At 34.1% G+C, this 22,317-nt stretch overlaps 1 protein-coding gene across 1 annotated transcript in view; it reads left to right on the plus strand.

Moving 5' to 3' along the window:
* ple (tyrosine hydroxylase ple) overlaps nt 1-22,081 on the plus strand; it is a 105,795-nt gene extending 83,714 nt beyond the window's left edge. The window contains exons 8-13 of the mRNA XM_090408630.1: nt 602-747; nt 3,806-3,941; nt 4,909-5,035; nt 19,025-19,120; nt 21,342-21,475; nt 21,913-22,081. Coding sequence (XP_090264756.1) covers nt 602-747; nt 3,806-3,941; nt 4,909-5,035; nt 19,025-19,120; nt 21,342-21,475; nt 21,913-22,081 — 808 coding nt within the window. The remainder of the gene's footprint in view (nt 1-601; nt 748-3,805; nt 3,942-4,908; nt 5,036-19,024; nt 19,121-21,341; nt 21,476-21,912) is intronic.
* Nucleotides 22,082-22,317: the final 236 nt, after the last annotated feature.

Consider the following 22,317-nt stretch of genomic DNA (forward strand, 5'->3'; position numbering starts at 1 on the left):
GCTGTTGATTTCCGAAATTAGGGTATTCGCTCTCCTTGGACAAAGAAATGGCTTTCATCTGAGAATATGGCCTTAATCCCCTTCTCAACAGTCCGATCTTTGTACACTTTGGCTCACTGGAGCCTCTTTCTCTGTATAGCCTTCCTCAACAGTTGTTTCTTTTTGTTTTAGTCTGTGGGCAGTCCTCCCTACTTCCAACACTCTTCGACGGACTATAATGTCAGAGGTAACTTCTTTTTTTTTTGACAAAAAAAAGAAGTTACCTCTCCTCAAAGAAGCACTCAACCAAAATAGTGAACTAAAACCAAAATCGACAATAGTAAACCGCAACCAAAACCTAAATTATTGTGAACTGAAACCAAAACCAAATCCGAACCTATACTTGACGCAAATTCGACTAGTTCGGATTAATTTGTTCGCTACTGTACGGGTTGAATTATAAGCTCCTTGTGACCCGAAGACAGAAAAAATAACAAGGTGCTGTTAGACGAAAGCGACCCAAGCAGCATTCCTTTTGTGTAGATATTTGTTCAATGATCTACCAGCACTGCACGCAGAAAATTTATGCAAAGAAAACTGGATTTTATTTTATTCTTTACAGGGGAATGTCCTACCGCCAATTGAAGACTTTATACCACACTCATGCCTGTCATCAGCATGTGGAAGTATTTCGAATTCTAGAAAGGGAATGCAGTTACAGTGCGGACAACATTCCTCAACTAGATGACATAACCAATTTCCTGAAAAGTAAGCAGAATGTGCTCTCTCTCTCTCTCTCTCTCTCTCTCTCTCTCTCTCTCTCTCTCTCTCTGTGTGTGTGTGTGTGTGTGTGAGTGAAATCATTTGCATTTAATTGATCTGATAATGCTTTGTTACAGAAGAATCTTATAAATATATTTCCTATCTTTACTGTCTCTGCACCTTAACTTCTTGTATTCGTTTTATTACTAAGAAATGTCAATGTCAATAATTACACAGAAAAAAATAAACAGAATAATCAGATTCACTTTCGACTTTAACTACATTCAAAAAGGAGCCTAAGTACCCCCGACTTTCTAACTGTACTTGAACTTTGCAATCATAACTCGAGGATAAGGTGGTTAGCCCTATGACCGGTGTGTCTGTAGATGCGTGTATTCATGGGGCTGGTTTGCCTGTTACAGGGGACGAAAAACCCAAATTTCCGTGTGAACCCCCCACACTTCTGTATGAAACCGGCTAACTCACCTCTCATCGAAAGAAACCAGATAAAAGTTCCTCACGTCACTGAAGGGAATCGAATCCAGGTCTTTCCGACCAAAGGACTTCGTCTATATCGACTGAGCTACGGAGGCTCTGGTTAGGTAAGTCTTATGTCTAAATACGTATTTTTGTATGTAAATTGCGCATGTTCTTCGGGCCGTTCTGCGCGTTGAAAAACAAAATACCCCAGCGACCGGGATAAAAAGCTCTCTACCTCCATATAAGACTTGATAATTTACTTTCCATTGAAACTCCCCGATAAAGGCTCTTCTCTTCCTGGATTTGAATCCATTTTTTTTTTCAACTAAAGGACTTCATCGAAACCGACTGGGCTATTCTCTTAAGTAGACAATTGCAAAGGCAGCTTCCAACAGAATTTCATTTAAATGGGTTTTTTATTTCCTCACCCGTTAAGCGTAGAGAAAGTGGTGTTGTGGTATAAGGAATGCTTCTCCAGCTTTGGCTTAAATCGTTTGTCGCGATGGCCAAAAAAGGAAATCAACGTAGAACGTTATATTGACATTCAGAACAATTCTGTACAATCTCAGCATAGATTACACAGAGGTGTTCTGAATGTCAATATAACGTTCTGCGTTGATTTCCTTTTTGGCCATCGCGACAAACGATTTAAGCCAAAGCTGGAGAAGCATTCCTTATACCACAACACCACGTTCTCTACGCTTAACAGGTGAGGAAATAAAAACCCATTTAAATGAAATTCTGTTGGAAGCTGCCTTTGCAATGTCTACATTAAGAGAATAGCCCAGTCGGTTTCGACGAAGCCCTTTAGTTGACAAAAAAAAAAAACTGGATTCAAATCCAGGAAGAGCCTTTATCAGGGAGTTTCAATGGAAAGTGAATTATCAAGTCTTATATGGAGGTGGAGAGCTTTTTATCCGGTCACTGGGGTATTTTATTTTTCAAAACTACCCAAATAAGCATCAAAATGATAAAGCACTGACATCTTTAAGGACTGCAGCAACATGGTTTGAATGGTTAGACTAGCCAGCGCACAGTCCTGATCTGAACACTAGAGAAAAAGTTTCGAACAGTTCCCTATAAAAAGTGTTAGTTATTACACATCCAGATATAAAAACCATTAAATTAGTATCCGGAAATTCGGTTGTAAAAAAGGGAAGATTTTAGATATAAAATCTAAAAATAATATAACTAATAAAATGAAACTAAAGATATCATATAATCATTCAAAACAATTTAAATAAAATATTTCGATATCCAAAATTCTCATACAAGATGCACTACTTAGCTTCCAACATGATCAGCATGTAAAATAATGATTTAATACAATCATCTATTGCAAATGAAGCAACATACCGTTCATAGAAGAGGAACAATCATCCAGATTATCTATTCAGTTTTATTCTTCATTAGTATAGAGATGAATGTGTTATAATTGAAGAAGATTCACATGTGTGATTCCATCTCATTTATTCTATTATTTATTTAATAAAAATTCCACTTTTTTCCCTACAGAGCTTTACTTACTCAAATTTAGACACAACATACTTTTCGAGGATATCCAATCGAGTCCAGCAGAGAAGTTTTCTTAACAAACTTGTTAAGGATTTTAATTTGTTGGCATTTTCCTCTTTAGCCGTTCACTGAGTGTCAGGGTGGAAAGGTTTTCTCTCCCGATTTCTTTACCAATGCCAGGATCCCAGCTCTGTTCTTTCACCCATAATCTACCTCCTATATATTAATGACTTCCGCTTGCTCACTAAAATTGTAAACATTTTTGCCGATGACAAACAAGAATCATTACTCTTTTCCATTCAACGCATGTTACAGTGTTCAGTTGATTCAAACTTTAGGATCTTCCATAACAAATGTTTTAAACGCTGATCGCCTCGTCATTCTCCAAATGAGAATAATTTAATGAACTTTACTGCTACCAAAAGAGTCTCCTCTTATTTATTGTGAGACAGATAACACTTCACTTTCACATACATTTAATGATACAGTATTTATATCGCCAGCGAAGATCAGATTTCTCTTCATGGGGTGTCTTATACATTCTTGACAAACTACATCGCATCTATAGCCTCCTGAAAATAGTATCCTTCTTTGTACAAATCGCTGCTTCTCATCTGTATAACTGAGAACTCCCAAATTCCCCCCCCCCCCCCATCTCCCGTTTTTCATAAGGACTTCAGTTGTTCAAATAACAACAAATCCGTGCGCGCGCGCATGCACATACACAAAGTACTGTTGTGTTATACTCGTAGGTTTATCCATTCTTCGTGTGCGACGTTACGATAAAAAATCAAGGTCTAAATTAATGCCTACATTCCTGTTTTATTATAAAAAGCGATGAAGCAAGCAGTATAAAATGGTCAGCTTTATAAAACAAGCAGTTCCGTAAAAATGATTGGCTGCACTTTAATATGACAATGGTGGGGTAGTATCCTTTCACCACTAGCTGATTTACAAAAAAAAAAAAAAAGTTTTTTTTTTTTTTTTTTTTTTTTTTTAGGTATACAGGAATTCAGCGTTTTTTTTTTCTTTTTAATCAGAATGTAATCGAAGCGCTTTTATTTTATAGAAAGAACTGGATTCATGCTGCGTCCCGCTGCTGGTTTACTAACAGCACGTGACTTCCTCGCTAGTTTAGCATTTCGAGTATTTCAATGCACCCAGTATGTGCGCCATTCCTCATCTCCAATGCACTCGCCTGAACCGTAAGTATATTTCCTGGCCAATAATATAATTTCTTATAACCAATCGTTGGTATTTTTTTTATTGTTAATATTAGCATGCAGATATATCCGAACATGCAGACATAACATACAGTCACTCTGTTAAATAACTGATGCATCCATAGCCTATATAAGCTACACACGAAACTGATTATGCATTTATTACGTTTTTTCAAGTTCAAGAAGAAATTTACAAATCGATATGGATAATGTTGATCTGTAAACTTCTTAAATTATGGATAATGACATATAATATTGTTCTGTTGCCTCAAAGGTCCTCATTTATCTCAGTTATCTGAGATAAATGAGGACATATACTTTCCTTTTCGTCACAGATATACATTGACAACCATATTTTTCTTTTTTAACCAGTTTGACGAGTCATTTCCAGAATGATATTCTTTACATTGCGATCCGACCGCATTGTATTGATATTAAATTAAAAATGATATTTCAAACACTTGCTTAATTTAAAAAAAGTTTACTGGCATTCAGTTTCGAAATTTTATTTATATACAGGTATTAGATCTGAGGCTCTGTAGGACTAATTATCTACATTCTAACACTGAAGAAATTCTCTTTTCTGATAATGAAGGTGTTAATTTATATTGCAATCGTAATTAAAGACCTTACCTTTTACCAATTTATTTTTATAAGTTTTATATATTTGTAATCGTAACGAAGCGCATTAGAAAAATATAATATCAAATTCTTTTACGGCTATTTTGCCTGCTTTCGTTTAGGAGTATTCCTTAGGGGCCGTGTAGGGGCACTCCTAACCGAAAGCAAAAATAATAGTTTTTAAGAGGAGTAGCATGGGAGTTTTCCCAGAAATAATACCTATAATATCAAAAATTAATAATATTATTTTTTTTAATCTTTATTTTTGTAAAGTACAGCATTTAAGGAAATGGAGTGGTCGTGCACTAATTTTTTTTTTTTTTTCTAGGGATTGCATCCACGAACTATTAGGCCATGTTCCAATACTCGCTGATCCGAGTTTTGCCAATTTTTCACAGGAGATTGGACTAGCGTCGCTTGGGGCATCTGACGAAGATATTGAAAAGTTTGCAACCGTAAGTTTCGATTAGGGGCTCTAAAGATTTCTCTCTAATCTAGATGTTCCTCCTTCCATCCGAAACAGCAAATTTCAACACAGACTATAAAAATGACTGTTCAGTGCTGACAGCCGGACAGCCCTCGATACTATTGATTTATATATTACATTTTTTTTTTCAGCAAAGGCTCATACTCATAATATTTATACAGCAATGAAACTTAATAAATGTTAAAGATAACATTTCTTAAAAGTTGTGTTGAAGAGGTTCTCCATGGAGAATGCAGCTAGTTGATGTTTCACATTCACTGCCCATTCATCAGTTCGATATTCCGACCTTGCTATTTATCTTTTATATTGTTACCTTCGTAAGAATATAGAGATTCTTACAAAGTCTTCGTATTCCAAAGACTTTTTTAGCTTACCTCACATTTTTCTTTAAATTATTCTCTAGCTGAATTATTTTACAGAAACGTTCGATAAAATTTCTTCTTTTCCAGGATTGCTTCTTTAACTTTCAGAGCCCAACAAATTTCGCGTTTTTTTCCTCTTTGCTGCATCTTCACTACATGCCTCCCGAATCTCTTTCGACTTTACATGCTCCAATGTTTGATTCCTGTTTTCGAACTATTTTTTGAACAATTTTTGCATATAAGCGTATACAAATATTATATATTTTTTGTATATAAGTTATATATAAGTGCATAGTTCACCTCTGAAAGTTGTTGGTCTTTGATTTATTTTAAAAACGTTGTTACTTATTTTTCTTTTCATTATGATACTCATTTTTTCCTACTCAAAACTAAATGGTAATCACTCCATCATGTTTCAAATTCCATATATACTCTAGTGTCCTGAACCAGAATGAAGATATCACTATTAATAATATCACATAGTCAGAACGTGTGTGTGTGTGTGTGTGTGTGTGTGTGTGTGTCTTTTCAGATCCACGTGAATTTGTGCACATTTTTATGCTGGAGCGTGGTAATAGTAATGGATAGTCCATGCATGTCCCGAACACAAACCGAACAGGTACTCCCACTGTTATTAGCTTTTCCTCTTTTCTCTCATATTCTCCAAAAAACATTTTTCTATATCAGACATTCATTTCCTATTCTGCTTTAGATCTCTAGCAAAGACCAATTTTAGCATTTTTTTAAATGTCAGTTGCCGTCTCTAATGGCTCGAAATATTCCTCCCGAATCTCTTTCGACTTTGCATACTCCAATGTTTGCATACTTCTTCCATAGTAGAACCTTCTGTGAGGGCCATAGACACAAATAAGTTTCATTGTCGAAATTCATATTACAATTCTCCAGCGCCATCTATTCGAAATTCCTTGCCATTCAAATTAACCTTTGTTCGCCATACTTTATCTTCATTTTATCTTCAATTTGTGTTTTTTGCTGAAAAACACCAGCATATCGATATTGGAACTTCTCTCATATATGCCAATTCTACTTTACCACTGATATTTTTTAAGGTGACAAAGCCTATCTTCTGATCTGTTCAGGTTGAATTTGTTCCATGAGATCATTTTTGTTCATTCTCGCTTTCCCCGAAGAAGCAGGGACTTGGGTTGTCAACCGGAAATCATCCTAGCCTACTGACGTCGTTTGAGATTTATTCAGCTTTGATCTTTAAGTGATCCTGCATTTAAAAATGTACTTATAAAAATAATTCATGAATTCTTTTTATCAGGGTTTAGAAAAGAACTTGACGAAATGTATAATGGTCTTTTTTTTTCCCGCCGTTCTTTTTCTCAAGGAAATAGTTTTCCATCTCGGAAAGAATTCGCATTTTTAACTGGAAACCCAAGAAACCTGACACGGGCGACTCTATATAAATAAACACTAGTTAGGGATGAGGAAACTTTGCCTCTTAACTCATTACCAACACCATGGGAATGCATTCAACTTCGGCAACGGAAATAAGTGGAGACCGATTCCCTACCGATTACCAAAATGTTAATGCTAGAGGAATGTTATCCACTCTCTTTGGACAATAAATGAAAACGTATCAGAGGAATATTCAGTTTAACTTGCTCCAGTAAACATTATCAGCAATATGAAAAAAAAAACGATACATAGAACTCCATTCATTATGATGTCAGCTTGCTTTATATATAAGTGATAAGGTGACATCATTTGTTAGTTGTAATTAAGTGACGTTATTGTTTTGAATGGAAAAGGGAAATATATTAGTGAATAAGGATTCGTGTCGTGATTGGTGGGACACTATGAACCAAATAGGGGTAGGGCGAAAGGAGAAGCGACGTCAGTGTCCTGTATGTGTGTTGTTATGAGTTGTAAATAAGTAAATGGTTTGCGTATGGAATTATGGGTGATGGATAGTGATAAGATAAAGATTGGTATGTTTGGAAGTTCACTGGGGCCCCTCATCTGTCAGAGACATCACGTAGTGTGTTTGGTTTGCGTAAAGCATCGTGGGTAATATTTAGAGATAAGATATCTTGGATTTTCCCAGGCTGACACACATCCATCATTGTCGTCATGTTTTGTCTTTGGTTGTCTATAGATAACTGTACTAATTTTCCAATACATTGTGGGTATTTCTTTCCTATTAAAGGATGGGAATTCTTAGAGTAGAGTTATTAGAATTTCTTAGAAATGGCGGCAGCGTTATGAAAAAACAAAACAAAAACTATCCAGTATTAGAATTACACTTACCCGAACATATGACCAGCGGTTATTGTAATTACAAATCACTTGTTATGTTTAAGTTTTTTTAAAAAAAAAAAAGATTAACTTACATTTCTTTCCAGAATGGGACATCTTGGAACTATCGAGGTTTTCTGAATATTCCAAATTGCTGATTTTAACATATATTCACAGAACAGAACACACAAGCACAAGATCTGAAATGCAGTTGACTCTTTTTTCAATATAGGTTAATGGGCTAACATATATTCACAGCACAAAAACACACAAAACATTGGAGTTGAAAGATATTTCTGTAAATAACCAGAAAAATCTAGTTGACTAAATTTAGATTACTATGCGATTGGTTCACTGTATTAATTCCTTCCCACAGTTGCTCATGCTATGTTTTCCCAAGCTTGGGAAAGTCTATGCACTGTTTTGTTGAGGATATCTGTTATTTCCTGTTTGGAATACAGAGTACTGTTAGAGTATGGAATTCTGAAAAGTGAAATGATTTTTGTTTTCAAATTGATTGGTTATTTTCTCTATTTTACTTTTAAAATTCAGTTTAACTACATATTCTAACAGAATAACTGAACAAAATTAATAAATAAATAAAATGCAAGTGAATTTATTTTCAAAAACTGTATATTTCTTATTAAGTCTTATCTTAAAGATATGTCTATGATCTGGTCACCAAATTGTTGTACCTAATTGAGAAATCATGTGTTTAGGTTGGCACTCTTCGTTCTTGTGGGTAATTATTGCTGTAGTAAATTAATGGTTACATTTTATTTTTTTAAACCAATATGACTATTAATTTTACCTTCCATTCCTTGTGCTCTTAACCTATTTCTGTAACTGAAATTTATATATTTTTTTCTTTAGCATTAGTAATTTTAAGTAACAGACATGATATGAACAAGGTTTTTAACTCCCCGTTAGTGTTTTCTTTTAGAAACTTCTTTTGCCAGCACAACAAATAAATAGTTATTTCTTATTATTTCAAATGAATATTTGCTCTGTAATATATACTTTGTTCATTTCTATGTTACCTTTTATTTGACTGTAATATTGCTAACAAATTGTATTTACTGAATCTAACACACAAAAATTAAATAAAGTGAAAAAGACAGTATTTATTTATAATTAAGGAGATTCAAATCCCTTGTTGTTCAACTGCCAGTAAGCAAAACTCTAAGATCGAGAATAACGAATCTATGAGTTTCATATATACCGAAAAACTATCGGCAAATCCAAGTGTAAATGACCACTTGGTAGTACAACACCAAGGCAACTCGAAACAAAGGTGGAGCATGCTCCCTCACTATCTTTGATATTTTCTCTTAATGTAAAAACACAGGCACTAGGGGATGTAATACTGTAATTACATTATAAGGAGAGGTCATTACCAGACCGGTTTCAACCTTTTTGAGGTCTCATCAGTGAGTAGGTAGACCTGGAAGATAACAAGGTTTAAGTGAAAAGAACGTGCATACCTTTACTATATGAAAGCCAAAAGGTGTGTGTGTGTGTGTATTATTCATTTTTTCCCTTATTCTTCTGATTTAACATTTGTGCTGATGTTCAGAGTGTATGATTTGCCACTGGTGTTTACGTGTAATTCACGTGATTTTTCTCCATGTGACATTTCAAAACAAGTTGAACTGTGGTTTTTACATAGTTTAACTATGCAAAACTCATTTCCGTTAGTCCCAACTGTTGTCCTATCAGCCCGACATTTATTTCACAGTAGGGATATTTATATATATATTTAACATAATTATTATATTACATATTCTTTCCAATACAAATAAATAATTATTTATTCTTATTTTTTTCTTATTCTTATTCTTATTTTTTCTTATTCTTATTCTTATCTTTATTCTTATTCTTTCTTTCTGAGCTAATTTTCATTTGAAAATTAGCTCAGAAAGAAAGAAAGAAAAATTGTAAACAAAAACATTTTTTTATCATCAAATAAATATTTATGATCACAGCAAACAAGAAATTCATCAGCTTTTTCAAAGTTTTGAAATTCATGCACATATTGTTTTCATCATTTGGTATCATTTAAATAAAGAACGGGTCTGGCTATTAAGTTCGTTAATGTTTTTTTTTCCTCTTCCAATGACGAGTATTATTTGATATATGCATGTTGATTTATTTGCTTTTATCTGCACACTATGATCCTTTTTTCTACACCAACCTTTTTTAAGAGTTTGGTGATGTGATGGGTTAAAATATCTACAGGCTCTCTCTGTAAAATAACCAACTTTTAACAGTCATACTTTAAGTACAACAGTTTTTCTAGTCTGTTGGAGGTATCTACATATATAATAAATAAATTGTCACTTTTCAGGAAATATTCTCCACAAATTCTGGGTATTAATTCAATACCCGTTTCCTTTTGCTTCCAAGAGTTGACACAGTTTCTTCAAATATTTGAGGGCTTAAATGAACAAATAAGACTTTTAATTCGCTGAGTGGATTTTCAAAAAAAAAGTCCGGTTAGTTTGTGGCAAGACATTTCACAAGAGAAAAAAATAATAATTTTGGTATTAATTGGTCTTACTTAAAAATGCATAACACATCAACAACGCTCTTTTGTTCATTTTAATTTACACATTTTATTTGAGTGAAATATTACTTAAAATTGTATTTACTGAATCTAACATACAGAAAATAAATAAAGTGAAAAATACAATCTTATTTTTTGGTCTCTATTCTGCTAATTTTTAATTTTGCGTTGTTGTTGTTCAAAGGCTCTTCCCATGGTTGAGGAATTGCCATCATGTGGTTTTCAACAATGTGACTCTCATCTGAAAGTTTCTTCATTTGTGATCGTTAGGAATTTATTACTGTTGTAAAATTAAGGTTCACATTTTTATTTTTTTGAAACCAATACATATATTTTTGAGCATTATTAAAAGCACAGAAACGTTCGCTATGTTTCCAAAAGCATTTAAAAGTACATGTCGTGTTTTCACATTTGGGCATTCAATTTTATTTAAATCAAGAACGGGTTTCTCTAACAACCTTGTTAATGTTTTTGATTTTTCTCTTCCTTTGGCAAGCAATAATTGATATTTGCATGGTGATTCTATCATCCGATTTCTTAGTTTGTCCAGAGATAGTTAACCAATTTCCCACTTCAATGCATATCTTAAAATAATCCCATCAGAAATACAAATTTCTTTAGGAAATAAATTTGAAGTTTTATTCAAAAGAAATTGAACATCTATTATGCCAATGATAATTGAAAATTCGTATTTTCCATCCACTGTCGATTTTTCATAATCGTTTTCCTTCATTCTTCTTGATTACTTCATATGGCACCACAAATAGTTATTTAATTATTATTATTATTTCACTGATTATTAGCTCTGATCTTATATTTTGTTAACTTTCTGTTACAATATTCTAAACAATTAGAACTTTTCACAAAGAAACGTTCAAAGAATTTTGTGGCTCACCCATTATTTTTACATTACTGGACACAAAACAATAACACACAATACAGCAACTGTAGTGGATGAACGATTACCTTAAGTCCAAAGTCACTCGACTCTATGGTTTTTTCTTATAGTACTGTTTACTCTTACTATGCCCTACCCTGACCTTTCCTTCAAAAATGAACCTTTTGTGCAATGACTCAACGTCAGTTTTTGCATGCTGTTGGATATACTGTTGGTGTGTTTTTATCTTACTTTGTGTGGGGAAAGGTAAAATTTGAATTTGTGTTATCTGGAGAGTACAAACATTTTTTCTATACCAAACGTTAAGAGTTTAACGTTTTTGTCACGTTTTTGGGTTAAATTATCTGCTGTCTCTGTAAAACCACCAAATTCTAACAATTAGAATTTGTGATTATGTGAACGAAATATTTTCAGATAACTCAAACAATGTCAATAGGTAGCATTAAACAATTTCTAAAATAATCAATTACATGGATGTAAATATGAAATTCTAATCAGAATAGCTGAGTTAAAAATTCACTGTTGAAAAACACATAAAACAAAAGCATATATTTTTGCTGAAATACTATTTACAAGTATATTCAGAGAAAAATCCGAAACATGTAATTACCTAAAAATATTTCACAATATTTAGTTTACACTCTTAACATTTTCCAAAGAGTTCAATGAATAAAATTTTTGTTACTCACTGTTTCTTAGTTATATTACATCAAAATAGCTGGTCAAGGAAAAGCGTTTCTAGAGCAGATACCATGGTAAGCACAGCTCCATACATTTGATATTGTGTGAGTGTGGAAATGACACCATGCCTCCCTAAACTTTCTGTGTATTCTTTTGTCACCAAATATACACAAACGGTTTTCGTAAAATGTTCGTAAATATCCCAAAATAAAGAATCTTTCTTTATTTTGGGACATCATGAAGGTATGTTCTTGATCATAAATTAGTATAATAATAATATTTGGTTTACAGATCAAGTGTTGATCAATTTTATTAAACTGAACCAAGTAGTTTCACCACACTTTAACTGTCGGAATCTTCAGGGCACTTATAAGTTTAAACAATCTCACAATTATGTGTAACTGCAAAACTCACAAAAATAACTGTAAAAGACTGACTAGAATAATTACTAACAGAGTAGTATCGAATGTGCGTGAAACACGTATCGCGTGTACAAGGTTAGCTAGCTGTTGCTAAGGAACTTTCTGTAGTTTGTATTAAAGTTCATTTCTTCCGTTTTAAAGTTCTGATTAGGGTTTTCCATATCTCTGGGAGTATTAAGCCTTGATTTCTGTTAAGGGTGACAGTAGAATGAGCGACTGTGGCTGCTTCTTTGAAAATTCTTGAATGGTAATCTTCTTCTATGTAAGAACAGCTATTGTCCCACTCGATGACATGGTTAGTTGTAGAGAAATGTTTTTTAAATGAGATTTTAAAAAACTAAAATCGATGCATCCTTTAACTCCGAGACTCTATGGCTTCCCAAAAGTGCACAAAGATGGTATTCCTTTACACCCAATCGTTAATGCAATCAACTCTCCTATCTACTTATTGTCAAAACATCTTTTGAAACTCTTACAACTCATCCACAACTCAGAGAGTTACATTAAAAACTCCGGACATTTTGTGGAAAAGCTAAAAAACATCAACATATCGGATAATGATCTTCTAGCCAGCTTAGATGTCACCTCTCTCTTTACAAACGTTCCTGTAGTGTTCATTGACATCTTAAGTAGCTTGTTCCCACAACATATAACCTCATTGTTTGCTCACTGTCTAAACTCCAATTACTGTTCTTGGAAAAATAAGATCTATCAACAATTAACAGGCTTGGCGATGGGGAGCCCACTCTCACCTTCATGTGCTGACCTCTTTATGGAAGACTTAGAAAACAAAATCCTATCCCAAATTATTCCATAACCTAAAATTTATTCAGATATGTGGACGATATCTTCATCGTATGGAACTATAACAAAAAGGACCTATATGATTATCTCAAAAAGATCAACTCTTTCCATCGTTCTATTGAATTCACTCTGGAACTTGAAAGAGAAAGCCAATTACCATTTTTAGACATCTTAATAAAAAACAATTGATGGCAGTATAAATCTATCAGTGTACAGAAAACCGACCAATACAGATGTGGTGAGAGGAGCTGAAACCTACATTTCAGCACGTCTCACCACATCTCACATAAACTCAGCATTGTACACATGTTAAAGAAAAGAGCGATTCGCATCACAACGGACGAGACCCTTCAAGATGAGTTAAAATTTATTTCCAACAATCTGTATTTGAACGTCTATCCAAGAAGACTAGTCAATAAAGTCCTTTTCTCTGAACCACCACCAAGAGAAAAAGAAGATCTTCAATATATAAAAACGATTGCAATTCCGTTTGTAAGTGGCATCTCCAACAAGCTCACCAGCCTCCTCAAACAACACAAAATAAGAGTAACATTTAAACCAATAGAATCTATTCATAAACTACTAAGATCTCCAAAAGACAACCATCCTTTCTATAAATATGCTGGAGTTCCATGCACTTGTGGCTCTAGTTACATCGGACAGACTTCGAGAAGCCTCGAAATCAGGCAAAAGGAACCCATTGGCTATGTCAAAAACAACAGACAGGATATTTCTGGCCTATGGTCTCATTTCTCTACAACTAACCATGTCATCGAGTGGGACAAAAGCTGTTCTCCTTACATAGAAGATTACCATTCAAGAATTTTCAAAGCAGCCACAGCCGCCGCCCGTTCTACTGTCAACCTTAACAGAAATCAAGGCCTAATACTCCCAGAGATATGGAAAACCCTAATCAGAACTTTAAAAATGGAAGAAATGAACTTTAATACAAACTACAAAAAGTTGCTTAGCAACAGCTAGCTAACCTTGTACATGCGATACGTGTTTCACTCACGTTCGATACTATTCTGTTAGTAATTATTCTAGTCAGTCTTTTACAGTTATTTTTGTGAGTTTTGCAGTTACACATAATTGTGAGATTGTTTAAACTTATAAGTGCCGTGAAGATGCCAACAGTTAAAGTGTGGTGAAACTAGTTGGTTCAGTTTAATAAAATTGATCAACACTTGAGTGGTAAACCAAATATTATTATTATATTATTATTATAATAAAGAATCTTTATCGAATTGGATAAAATCTTGAAAGTCTAATTTTACCATTGATGAATTTACATAATTCGCGATAATTTCCCCATGATACGAATAGCTGGTAATTCAGTTTCCAAAAATAGTAAATGATTATCAATGTCGTACATTTTTGGTGAAAATCTCTCAGCTTCTTCATAACTAATAGAAAAAACTTTACTTCCATCAACTCCTGTATCATCAAGTATTAGTTCCCCAAGACTTGAAATTTATTTCCTAAAGAAATTTGTATTTCTGATGGAATGATTTTAAGATATTCATTGACAAAATCACCTTGTAGTTGGAATGAATTATCTGAAAGAGTAAAAAAACAGAATTCTTGGTTAACAAAATATAACCATCAGCTGAAGTGGGAAATTGGTTCACTATCTCTGGAAAAACTAAGAAATTGGATGATAGAATCAACATGCAAATATCAAATATTGCTTGCCAAAGGAAGAGAAAAATCAAAAACATTAACACGGTTTTTTAGAGAGACCTGTTCTTGATTTAAATGAAATTGAATGCCCAAAACGTGAAACCATAACATGTTTTCACGTTTTGTTGAAAATTTTGCTGTTATTCTGTTCGAATATGTAGTTAAACTGAATTTTAAAAGTAAAATAGAGAAAATAACCAATCAATTTGAAAACAAAAATCATTTCACTTTTCAGAATTCCATACTCTAACAGTACTCTGTATTCCAAACAGGAAATAACAGATATCCTCAACAAAACAGTGCATAGACTTTCCCAAGCTTGGGAAAACATAGCATGAGCAACTGTGGGAAGGAATTAATACAGTGAACCAATCGCATAGTAATCTAAATTTAGTCAACTAGATTTTTCTGGTTATTTACAGAAATATCTTTCAACTCCAATGTTTTGTGTGTTTTTGTGCTGTGAATATATGTTAGCCCATTAACCTATATTGAAAAAAGAGTCAACTGCATTTCAGATCTTGTGCTTGTGTGTTCTGTGAATATATGTTAAAATCAGCAATTTGGAATATTCAGAAAACCTCGATAGTTCCAAGATGTCCCATTCTGGAAAGAAATGTAAGTTTTTTTTTTTTTTTTTAAAAAAAAACTTAAACATAACAAGTGATTTGTAATTACAATAACCGCTGGTCATATGTTCGGGTAAGTGTAATTCTAATACTGGATAGTTTTTGTTTTGTTTTTTCATAACGCTGCCGCCATTTCTAAGAAATTCTAATAACTCTACTCTAAGAATTCCCATCCTTTAATAGGAAAGAAATACCCACAATGTATTGGAAAATTAGTACAGTTATCTATAGACAACCAAAGACAAAACATGACGACAATGATGGATGTGTGTCAGCCTGGGAAAATCCAAGATATCTTATCTCTAAATATTACCCACGATGCTTTACGCAAACCAAACACACTACGTGATGTCTCTGACAGATGAGGGACCCCAGTGAAATTCCAAACATTCTAATCTTTATCTTATCACTATCCATCACCCATAATGCCATACACAAACCATTTACTTATCTACAACTCATAACAACATACCTCCAGGACACTACCGTCACTTCCCTTTTCACCCTACCCCTATTTGGTTCATAGTGTCCCACCAATCACGACACGAATCCTTATCCACTAATATATTCCCCTTTTCCATTCAAAACAATAACGTCACTTATTTACAACTAACAAATGATGCCACTTATCTACATCTGATAACAACGCACACCCACGACAAGATTCGTTATCTTATCTTGATCTTGATCTTGTCAGAAGTGTACGACCAATCACAACACGACCGCCTATCTCTACCATTACCCATAATTCCATACGCGAACCAAAACACAAGAACTGAAGCCATTGAGACATATGCCTCCAGGGAAATTCCAAACATTCAACACCCATGACATCACACACACACTGACGTTATCAACTCAACAACCAATCACGTCACGATTCCTTATCTTATCTTGATCTGGTCAAAAGCGCCTGGTATACTACTGAAGATTACTGGTATGATGGTAGCTTTTGCAGTTCATCCCGTTATTTATACTGTTAGTGCATTATTTTAAAGTTATCATAAGCTCATTTCAATTAATTGCATTAATTGGAATGAGCCTGAATTAATTGCCAGGATATTAATAATGAATAGGCTATGCTCAAATGCAATGCTAGCACAATGTTGAAAAGTTTCAGATTAGAACTGGTTTCAAAACTACACTATCTGAACACACTTTTTTTGTGAATTGTTTTTTTATGAATTTTGAATTTGTGAATTTTCCTACTGTGCACTGCACCGAGTTACATCTAAAAACAGAGACAGAGTACAGCTAAGAGTTTAACTGCGTCAGAGAAAAGATTAAGATTCACAGGCGATTAGCCAGAATTCAACTCGGAACGAAATTGATAGTAATTTCGTTCCGATTAAAATTATCCGAGTTCGAATCTTTTGTGTATCAATGAACATAAGTGGAATGCATAAAGGAGATTGCATATATAAGTGGAGAGCCTCTGCAACCCAGTCGGTTTCGACGAAGTGTAATGGCTGGAAATCCATAGGTTGTAATCCAGCCTAGGTCACCAACAAACTTTATCAGGGCTTTTCAAGTCAAGATGAGTTAGTTTTATCCCGCAAACAGGCCAAGAGAACACGCACAATTTACGCAAAATATATATATTTAGGCACCAGATTAAGCAACCTTATCCTAAAGCCAAAGATACTTGACAGATAGAAGGCCGGCAACCAACGATATGTATCAATGCTTCAGTCGATTGTTTTTACTCAAATTAATATCAGACATCATGAAGGTATTTTCTTGATCATAAATTAGTATAATAATAATATTTGGTTTACAGATCAAGTGTTGATCAATTTTATTAAACTGAACACTAGTTTCGTCACACTTTAACCGTTGGCATCTTCAGGGCACTTATAAGTTTAAACAATCTCACAATTATGCGTAACTGCAAAACTGACAACAATAACTGTAAAAAAACTGACTAGAATAATTACAAATAGAATAGTATCGAACGTGAGTGAAACACGTATCGCGTGTATAAGGTTAGCTAGCTGTTGCTAAGGAACTTTCTGTAGTTTGTATTAAAGTTCATTTCTTCCGTTTTTAAAGTTCTGATTAGGGTTTTCCATATCTCTGGGAGTATTAGGCCTTGATTTCTGTTAAGGGTGACAGTAGAACGAGCGACTGTGGCTGCTTCTTTGACTGTGGCTAGCTTTTGTCCCACTCGATGACATGGTTAATTGTAGAGAAATGAGACGATAGGACAGAAATATCATGTCTGTTGTTTTTGATATAGCCAATGCGTTCCTTTTGCCTGATTTCGAGGCTTCTCGAAGTCTGTCCGATGTAACTACAGTCACAAGCGCATGGAATAAGTAAGTGGCATCTCAAACAAGCTCGCCAGCCTCCTCAAACAACACAAAATAAGAGTAACATTTAAACCAATAGACTCTATTCGTAAACTACTAAGATCTCCAAAAGACAACCACCCTTTCTATAAATATCCTGGAGTTTATAATATTCCGTGCGCTTGTGGCCCTAGTTACATCGGACAGTCTCCGAGAAGCGTCGAAATCATGCAAAAGGAATGCATTGGCTATGTCAAAACCAACAGACAGGATATTTCTGGCCTATGGTCTCATTTCTCTACAACTAACCATGTCATCGAGTGGGACAAAAGCTGTTCTCCTTACATAGAGGAAGATTACCATTCAAGAATTTTCAAAGAAGCAGCCACAGTCTCCCGTTCTACTGTCAGCCTTAATAGAAATCAAGGCTTAATACTCCCAGAGATATGGAAAACCCTAATCAAAACTTTAAAAACGGAAGAAATGAACTTTAATACAAACTACAGAAAGTTCCTTAGCAACAGCTAGCTAACCTTGTACACGCGATACGTGTTTCACTCACGTTCGATACTATACTATTCTATTTGTAATTATTCCAGTCAGTTTTGCAGTTACGCATAATTGTGAGATTGTTTAAACTTATAAGTGCCCTGAAGATGCCAACAGTTAAAGTGTGGCGAAACTAGTTGGTTCAGTTTAATAAAAATGATCAACACTTGATCTGTAAACCAAATATTATTATTATATTAATATCAGACAGTTTCACCTACCCGAAAGGAATTAAATCATCAGTCATCTCACTTACTTGAAAGTTTCGACACCTGTTAAGTAAGCCACGTCGTTATTTATTTCCTGCAAACGTTTTTGGCTAAATATCAAAGCGATTATTGGTGTAAAGACGGGTTATAAGATGTCAAAATAAACAAAATGGAACAGATGTCACATGGCATTATCATATTATTTAAGTTAGGTCTAACAAAGCAGTTCAACAGAAATCCCATTGATCTTTAAAATTATGCAAATAGACTATGTTAAGTGCAAACAGTTAAATTAAGTTTATTATTAATATTAATAAGGTGATAAATAGAAATTAAATTTAAAAAATTCTCAAGTCTTCTATATATTTACAAACGAAATAAACGGAACAATTTTTCAATGCATTCGAAAGGTTTATAAGTTGCAATAATTTAGCTTGTTTGCGGTTTCACATAATCGGATATATCTCTATGAATTATATATATTTCCATCAGTATGTTGAATAACCAAGGTATATTTTTCGCTAAATAAGAATAAACAGATAGATCGAACGAATTAAAATTCAAAACTTTCTCATTTTATATCTTTTCGGAAATCTAGCTGTATTGGTTTACTGTCGAATTTGGCCTCTGCAAACAAGATGGAAAAATCAAAGCATACGGAGCGGGACTGCTTTCATCCTACGGAGAACTGCAGGTAAGCGACTCCTCTTTTGATAATATCACTAAAACCACTTTGTAACATTAATTAATACACTGTTTCGTGTCATATTAAGTCCGTTGTGATGGAAAGAACCATACAAGACACTGTTACAAATATTTCTCCATTAGAGAGAGAAATGTGATGGTTGATTAGAATACAGCTAGTTTCTGAATAAATATGCAAGAAAGTACGGGGATTTGTCGTGGAGAAAGAATCCGGAAAACTTGATTCTTGTTATCTGACATTCTTGGTGATTCCAATTTCAAGTTGAAATGAAAGGCTCCAGCGAACCTCCGTAGTTTGGTCGGTAATGGCGTTGGAAAGAACGAGATTCGTATTCCTGTCTAGGACGAGAAAACATATATAATGGCTTTTTTTTATTGAAGCTGAGTTAGCAGGTTTCATACAGAGTTGGTATGCTCTTCCCTCATACTTCCCTCAGACAGACAGGTCAGGAGAACACACAGACCTCCTCAGAGCCATAACTGCTTCATTAGTAATGCAAAACTACTTACCAACTAACTAGATGATCATAAATCATCTCGAGAACTGTAAACGAATTTGGAATCCTTATCTAAGGCCAGATATTCGTATCTCGGATGCAGGGCCATCGCCAGATTAGATCGCGCCCTGAGGGAAACAATTAAATATCGCCTCTGATGGATTATAAGACAAAAATATAAGAAAAATCTCCAATTGCTACTTTTTTTTATTACAAGAGAAACAATAATGCAAAACGATTACATAATAATATAAATTAAATGTTTGCTCTACGGGATATCGCACAATAAAGCTGTTTATAAGCTCTTCTAAATTTAAATGATAAGCTATGTCCGCCTGTATCGATATAGATGCTAGACCAACCAATCTTTATTGGGTCAATGCTGTTTGCAAATAATTCTTAATCAGTTTAAGCTTGGAAAAACTTCTTTCCGCACTTACAGGAATTGTCGTAGCGACGGCGCCTACCGCAATATGGCTGAACCAGCGCCCTTATAACGTAGAGGCAGCCGCGCAGTGAGGCAGGCTGCCTCTACGTTACACCCTGTCGACGGTACTGCTCGTATGAGTAGCCACTATTATTTGGAAAGACTATTAAAAGCCTTCTAGATTAGTCGATTTGAAGAATTGAATTAAGATTATTTAAAGAAAACTGAGTATTAAAGGAGAAGTAAAAGTTTTTAACTAATAAGAAGTAGAACAATAAAGTCCTCATACTCACGAGTCTATAAGGTTTGTAAGTAGAAAATGAAAGGCTTCTGGACGAAGTTGGGCGGCTACCGATCTGAAAAGAAAGTGGTGTTTCTCTCGCTTTTCCACACGCACACATTCATACGAGCGCGCACACCGATCTACAGAATACATTCTTTCCATGGCCATAGATGTCTTAGCGGTATGTTTAAAAACAATCGGGCTGTCTACCGTTTATTTTTCGAGTTTGGTTCTCTGCTTCTCGTATATACTACTGCTAGTCTTGCAATGCTTGTAGAGTGATGGATGTGTAATGTGGATCACTGATTTTTTTTTTTTAAATCTATTTCAGCTTTTCTTCGTTCGTCAGTTCAACACGTGAAAAATAGGCAGACATTTCGATATGATAGTTGATCAGTTTCTTAGCTTTATTATATAAATTGATATTTCTGGTTCACTAAATAAATACAACAATCTAGTCTCTGGCATAATAATAATAATAATAATAATAATAATAATAATATAGTTTAACATTCTTTTGTTCCACGTCCATTGGCCAAAACATAATTCTTTGCTCAAAATTATTATATTTTTTATGGGATTGATATATAAAAACTTTTCAAGCTACTTGAGGCCTAAGTAAGCAAGTGGTGTCACACCGGGAGACAATCATCGCCATCCTCGAGACTTTTGAAAACCTCTATGCTATGGTTCCGTTCGAACCCACTGCAGTATTCTACAGGCTGCAGAGTGGAGGCGTTATCTATATAGCAAGTCAGCCAGCAATTATGTCGTCACTTGATATTAAACATATCGGATAAACCGTCGAATATCATTGTCAGTGTGGAAATAATAATAATAAAAGAAATTCACATTGAAAATTGGGCATCTCTGCTGCATATGATTGGCATCTATTGTTATTTCTAGTTTAGATTTAAGGTTGCACTGGATTGATTTGTCTATAGTTTATACTTAATATTATGGCACATAAAATCCAATAATGTTTGTCTGTTTCTTCGTCAAGCACGCACTCTCGGAAAAGCCAGAATTACGAGAATTCAACCCAGAAAAGACATCCATACAACCGTACCAGGACCAGGAATACCAAGACGTATATTATGTCGCTGAAAGTTTCGATGACGCCAAAGAAAAATTCAGGTAACGCAACTAATAATATGATTTAATCTAAAAGGAGGAAATATAACGATATACAGTATATCTATACATATACAGTATACAATTGCTTCATGATGACTATCAGAATTCTGACAGGCATAATGAAATAATTATAATATATATACTGTATTATTATTACATTATTAATGACCTCATTATACATTGAATGACTATCAGGCATGCAATGTTTTCTATAATTATTTTTTACATATTCGTTGTTAGTTTTCTAACCGTGAATATCGTATTATTATTATTACTTATTTATAATGCATTTTTAAAATAAATTGTAACACTGCCTTCAGTTCAACTTTTTGTATGAATTTTAAGGGTTATTTAAATGTTGATTTTATCATATATTGTGATAAACATTTTGTAATGTCAGCAGCATTATTTAAATATTTTATTTGTATTTATTGCAGGCAGTATCTTTCGAAATATCTGCCACGTCCTTATGAAGTCTATTATAACCCATTCACCCAATCTGTCCACGTACTCGATTCCTTAAATAAACTTGAGGAACTGGCTGAAAGCATAAAAACGGATACAGTACGGCTCACTAGTGCAATCAATCGTATGAAAGTCCACTGAGAAACGGAATAACACACTGCTGGATGACCTCTGTGAAATATGCAATAAGTCTGAGATTGTCTAAGTTCCAGTTAAAGGCGAGAGCTGAGAGAACTCAGGAGAAAATATTGACGTGTTATTGTCATAGCGGCTATTATATTAACTGAAGTTTTCTTGGTTTAGTTTTTTTTTTTTTTTTTTCAGTTTTATTAATCATCTGGTGTATTGTCATCAAAGCCAATGACACTTGAATGCTC

This window comes from Typopeltis vanoorti, chromosome 18 (genome assembly GCF_054136105.1).
Source record: "Typopeltis vanoorti isolate ZY-2024b chromosome 18, IOZ_Tvanoo_1.0, whole genome shotgun sequence".
NCBI lineage: Eukaryota > Metazoa > Arthropoda > Arachnida > Uropygi > Thelyphonidae > Typopeltis > Typopeltis vanoorti.